This window comes from Aegilops tauschii, chromosome 5 (assembly GCF_002575655.3).
Source record: "Aegilops tauschii subsp. strangulata cultivar AL8/78 chromosome 5, Aet v6.0, whole genome shotgun sequence".
Taxonomy (NCBI): Eukaryota; Viridiplantae; Streptophyta; class Magnoliopsida; order Poales; family Poaceae; genus Aegilops; species Aegilops tauschii.
In genome coordinates, this window is record NC_053039.3 from 266,026,061 (window position 1) to 266,030,793 (window position 4,733).

Below are 4,733 nucleotides of genomic sequence, written 5' to 3' on the forward strand. Positions count from 1 at the left end.
GTGCCAACGAAAACACACCTTCAATCTCTTGAGTGATATGGGCATGATGAGATGTCGTGCAACCCCTAATCAGATTGAACAAAATCATCAAGTTACAACACAATCAGGTGAGCTGGTGCATAAAGAAGGTTATCATAAACTGGTTGGGAGGTTATTATACTTGTGTCACACCAGGCCTTACATCGCATATACCATGTGTGTGTGGTGAGTAGATACAAGCATGAACCAAAGAGTGGGCATCTTGATACAACACAGAATTTCAAGATTCTTGAAGGGCATTCCAAGCAAAGGGTTGTGGTTTGCGAAGAGTGGACATATTAAGGTGGATGACAATAGTGATTCTGATCTGGCCAGTTGTCAAGATGATAGAATATCAACTTCGGTCTATTATGTGATTGTGGGAGGAAATTTGGTGTCATGAGGAAGCAAGAAAAAGACCGTTATGTCTAGATCAACAGAGGAAGCTAAGATTAGAGCATTATCTTAAGGGTTGAGTGAGATGCTTTGGGTGAAGAATCGACTGAGCGAGTTGAAACTTCTGAGGAAGAGACCCTTGAGAGTGTGGTGCGACAATCAGTCTGCTATAAGCATTGTCAATAACCCAGCTCAACATGACATGACAAAACATGTAGAAATTGATCGCTTTTTCAGTAATAAGAAACTTAATATTGTGATCATCAGGCTTACTCATGTCAGCTCTAGACAGCAGGTTGCAGACTGCTTGACAAAGCGACTGGGAGCAAATGACTATAACTTGCATGTGACAAGATGGAATTGATCTATATCTACCATCCATCTTGTCATCTTGAGAGGAAGTGTTAAACCGGTATGGACCCTGCCCATCTGTCTTAGGCCCATAGGGGGGCCCAACCCATGAGCTGGTCGTTCTCTCCTCCCAGGCACAGCAAAACACACACACACACACACGGTACGCATCTCTCACGTACAACATGGAACCATTTCTCTAAATTCTTGAACAGTCCTTGCATGAAGGCAACACTAGAAGCTCCGTTTTGATTAGGCAGCCTGCGTAAACAGAGGAGCAAATGAATAGTTTTGACTTGGTAACAACCTGGTCTCAATAATGGACGGATCGCAAGTTACAAAAAAAAAAAAGAAAGAAAAGGACGAATTACTTTGTAAAGGAGTCTCGGCAAAACATAAGATAAGAGTAAAGTTGGCTTCACCTTATCTGAAGAACAAATGAAGGTCAAGCCAAGACCCATCACCCAGAAATCATGACAATTCATAAATCACAAGAAATAGTTTATGTCATATTCCTCAGTTATTGCTCTCTCCGATATTTTCCTCTGCAAGGCGGGCAGTTGAGATGTCATTATTAGGCAGAAATGCAGGGTTGCTGAATTATTAATCTAACACTCCCTCCGTCCCAAAATAAGTGTCGCTGATTTAATATAACTTTGTACTAAATCCGCGACACTTATTTTGGGATGGAGGGAGTACTTTGAAACATATAGATAGTTACTATTGATCTATCGAATACAAGCACTCCTGTTCTCATATCTTAAAAAGTTCTATTCAATATAACTTGGATAGGAGGTTAAATACGCCATTGGAGCACAGGAGAACTAACCTGTATCAGTGTGGTGATGTGTCCAGCGCCCTAAGTTAAATTGCATGATATTATTAACAAAACAAGTACAATATCGCAGAAAATATAACTGTGGAAGTCCGAGAAAGAAATAACGTGTACCTGAAATTGCTTCACCGCCCAAGATACATCCCTCCAGGTTTTTGTTTCTATGTCCTCCCATAGTAAAGGTGCTTGAACTGTCCCCACGTGCTGGATAAGCCTTAAGCTACCTGTTATACGATAAATTGGAGTGAGTGAGCTGCAGATTATGCTAAAAAGGGGATCACAATGTCTCAGCAGGGACACAATCCTCATTTGAAAAAGACTTCTTACTTGTAACAAAGGCTTCTTCCCAAAGTTCATGCTTGGACCATGACGGTGAGACCTCACGTACTGGGATCCCAAGATCATGGCACTCCCTATTCCAAAGAAATAAACTTGTGTTACAAGAGTTCAGTATGTACAACACAAAAAATCTAATAAAGAATTCAAGAATCAATTGTTTCTAATGATGAAATTTTTTAGCAACAAATATTTTTTTGGCAAACTTAAACCCTACAAAGGAAGGCTTCCCTGTATATTAATTCATCTCAGAGAACAAATTAGGGGCAAAACTGGCCCTACAGAAACAACCCTGACCAAAAGGAAAATTACATAGCGCATAGCCAAGGTAAGTGTGATAACAAGTCTGTAAACTTGTGAGATGAAGACAAGGGCACTGTCGAACAGGTTGGTTTAGTTAGGAAGATAAAGTTATGGTTTGTTAATACAGTTGGGATTCTGTTCTTAGGAGTCTTTCATATAGAAGGGTCCACTGCGCATCATGATACCAAGAAAAACCCATGCAGGTACCTCAAAGTTGACACCAGTTAATGTTTGTTAGTCTGAATTTTCCTCCACTATCTGGTCATTTATACAAAGAGCATCCCTAGAATTTAGAGCAAGCAGAGAATATTTACTCAATGACTATCTGGCGCATAATTCCAGGGAGAACTCCATCGCTTAGTGGAGCTGTTTGTACTTCAAACTTATTTGCCATTGTTTGAACAGACAAGGGTTCATTTGACTGACGTTCCTCCTACAGAAAAGTTGAGATTATAAAATAAAAACACACTGAATAACATAACTATTATCTTGAAAAGGCAGAGTAAATAATTCGGAGTGCTATTATTCATAGAGTGCAGGAAGACAAGCAAGTAAACTACCAATAAAAAGATGAGAGTAAAATTAGTAATAACACAGAGACCTATAAAGATCTTTGGTCCTTATTTTCACCATCTTAAATTTAACGCAAAGGAAGACGCCAAGGTTCATCCTTTTAACCTGACTCAAGCATCACGATTTATATTATATGGCAACATGACAACCACCCGACTGTCACACAGATATGAGTGAACCTTGTACCAGTTAGAACCGCTCCTAAGGATATTTGAGAGATTGCCTTTCACTTGTGCATTGCTGCAACTACAGATGAAATTGCGTTCCAATTTTAGGTGGGTTGTTTAGTTTCACTTTAACTTGTTTGCAATGGGAGAAATCTGAATCCTTGCAGTTGCCGTTGAAGTGAGAATGCCTCTAACCTTCCGGCAGACGACGAAGAAGTTTGTAACACTGCCTTCAAGAAGATGATCCCCATCGTTGGTCAGCAAGAGCTCCGTGGCTCCAGGAGGCCTCATCTTCTCCATACTCTTCCTCATCCTGGCCCAAGGAGCGTACTTGGCGGCGGCGGCCTCCCTTCCGCTCCCGGCCACTACAAGCCTCGCCCCGGCGTCCCCGAACACCGGAGGCACGTACACACCCAGGTGGACGCATACCTCCAGCCCATCCGCCGCCCCACCAGCTCGAACCAACGCCGTGAGCGCCATATCTTCCCCCGAGCAGCACTCCCCAAGCGCCAGCATCCGGCTCCGCATCTCGTGGACGCCGACCCGCACGGATTGGTTAACGAGAGGCTCGATGGGCGCTGTGGAGAGGGTACCCGGCGGTGGGGCAGGGAGGCCGAGGAGGTGGGGGTGGGATTGGGCAAGGAGGCGCGCGGAGTCGGTGAGGCGGAGGAGGTGGCGTGGCCACCAGAAGATGAGGCCGGTGGAGGATGCGCGCGCGGTAGTGTAGGCCCCCGGAGTGGACTCGAGGAAAGCAGCCGCGGAAGGAGGAGCGTGCGGGGAGACGGCGCCGTTGGAAACCAGGACGGCCGGCGGCGACATGGCTTTTGCTGAGGAAATTCCTCGTTTTTTTTTGTTTTTTGAGCGGAGGAAATTGACACAGACGGTGGTTTCTGTTGGGCTCTGGTTTACGATCTTCATGGGCCTTGACGATTCGTACAGGAGGGGATCATCCGGCCCAAGCGAACGAGTTGTTGTTGCTGCTCCAATCCAATTGGAGTCGTTGCCTCAAAAAAAAATCCAATTGGAGTCGATTCTAAAAAAAAACAATTGGAGTCATTTTGGTGTTTTTTTCTAAAAAAACACTTTGGTGATATTTCATTTGACAAAGTTTTTCCTTTTGTTTCTCACAAAAAGAATCTTACAAAGTTTTTTTATAGAACTAGGTAATTGTCCATGCGTTGTAAGTTGTAACGGACACACTACTCCCTCCATTCACGAATATAAGATGTTTTGGATATTTTAATATGGACTACATACAGACTCAAATCATCGGTGTCGGCATGTAAGCATGGCCACAAACCAGATATTTGGTGTCTTTCCTCCTCCCAAGAAAAGTCTCCTTCCTCCTTCCGTTGACGCCGCCGCCGATCTGCCGCACCTCTGATGGCCTTTGGGCCATGGAGTTGCGGAGGATCTCAGCCCCCCGACGGCGCGAGGACCCCGTTCTCGTTTTTGTTAGGTTAAACGTCTTGGTTGGGGCTGTGTGGCAATGGCAGTGTCCCTTAGTAGGAATAATGTCTCCCACGTCCTATCCCCGCCCCGATGGTGTGAATAGCGTCGGAGGAGGATGTGTGAAGGTGTGTCTCCATCGGATCTCACGGGATTCGGTCGGTGCTGGTTTTCGGTGGAACTATCTGGATCCAATTCGTCTTCGTTTGTGTGATTACAGGTTTGATCTTTCCAATCTACAACTCCCTTCATCGGCGATGGTTGCTGCTTGATACGTCTCCAGCGTATCTATAATTTTTTATTGT

The 4,733-nt window shown here is 44.4% G+C and overlaps 1 protein-coding gene across 2 annotated transcripts; it reads right to left on the reverse strand.

Annotated features, from left to right (window-relative positions):
* Positions 1 to 629: 629 nt before the first annotated feature.
* Positions 630 to 3,835, reverse strand: LOC141020564 (uncharacterized). Of its 2 annotated transcripts, XM_073500216.1 has the most exons (7): positions 3,175 to 3,831; positions 2,554 to 2,672; positions 1,928 to 2,013; positions 1,715 to 1,824; positions 1,595 to 1,624; positions 1,188 to 1,310; positions 630 to 1,026 (listed from the first exon to the last, which is right to left on the reverse strand). In XM_073500216.1, exons 1-6 carry the CDS (start codon positions 3,796 to 3,798, stop codon positions 1,254 to 1,256), a joined length of 1,026 nt encoding a protein of 341 aa, XP_073356317.1. In that variant the 5' UTR covers positions 3,799 to 3,831; the 3' UTR covers positions 630 to 1,026; positions 1,188 to 1,253. The 2 variants fall into 2 exon arrangements, with proteins under 2 accessions (XP_073356317.1, XP_073356316.1); XM_073500215.1 differs by lacking the exons at positions 630 to 1,026; positions 1,188 to 1,310 and having other exon boundaries at positions 1,610 to 1,824; positions 3,175 to 3,835.
* Between the last annotated feature and the right edge of the window lie 898 nt (positions 3,836 to 4,733).

What these genes read in the sequence shown, in the direction of transcription:
- LOC141020564 (XM_073500215.1), bottom strand. Translation starts at nt 3,798, where the DNA reads ATGTCGCCGCCGGCCGTCCTGGTTTCCAACGGCGCCGTCTCCCCGCAC. An exon ending in TCTTCGTCGTCTGCCGGAAG is followed by an intron (nt 2,673 to 3,174) that starts GTTAGAGGCATT and finishes ACTTTTCTGTAG; the next exon opens with GAGGAACGTCAGTCAAATGA. An exon ending in GGAAGAAGCCTTTGTTACAA is followed by an intron (nt 1,825 to 1,927) that starts GTAAGAAGTCTT and finishes ATCGTATAACAG; the next exon opens with GTAGCTTAAGGCTTATCCAG.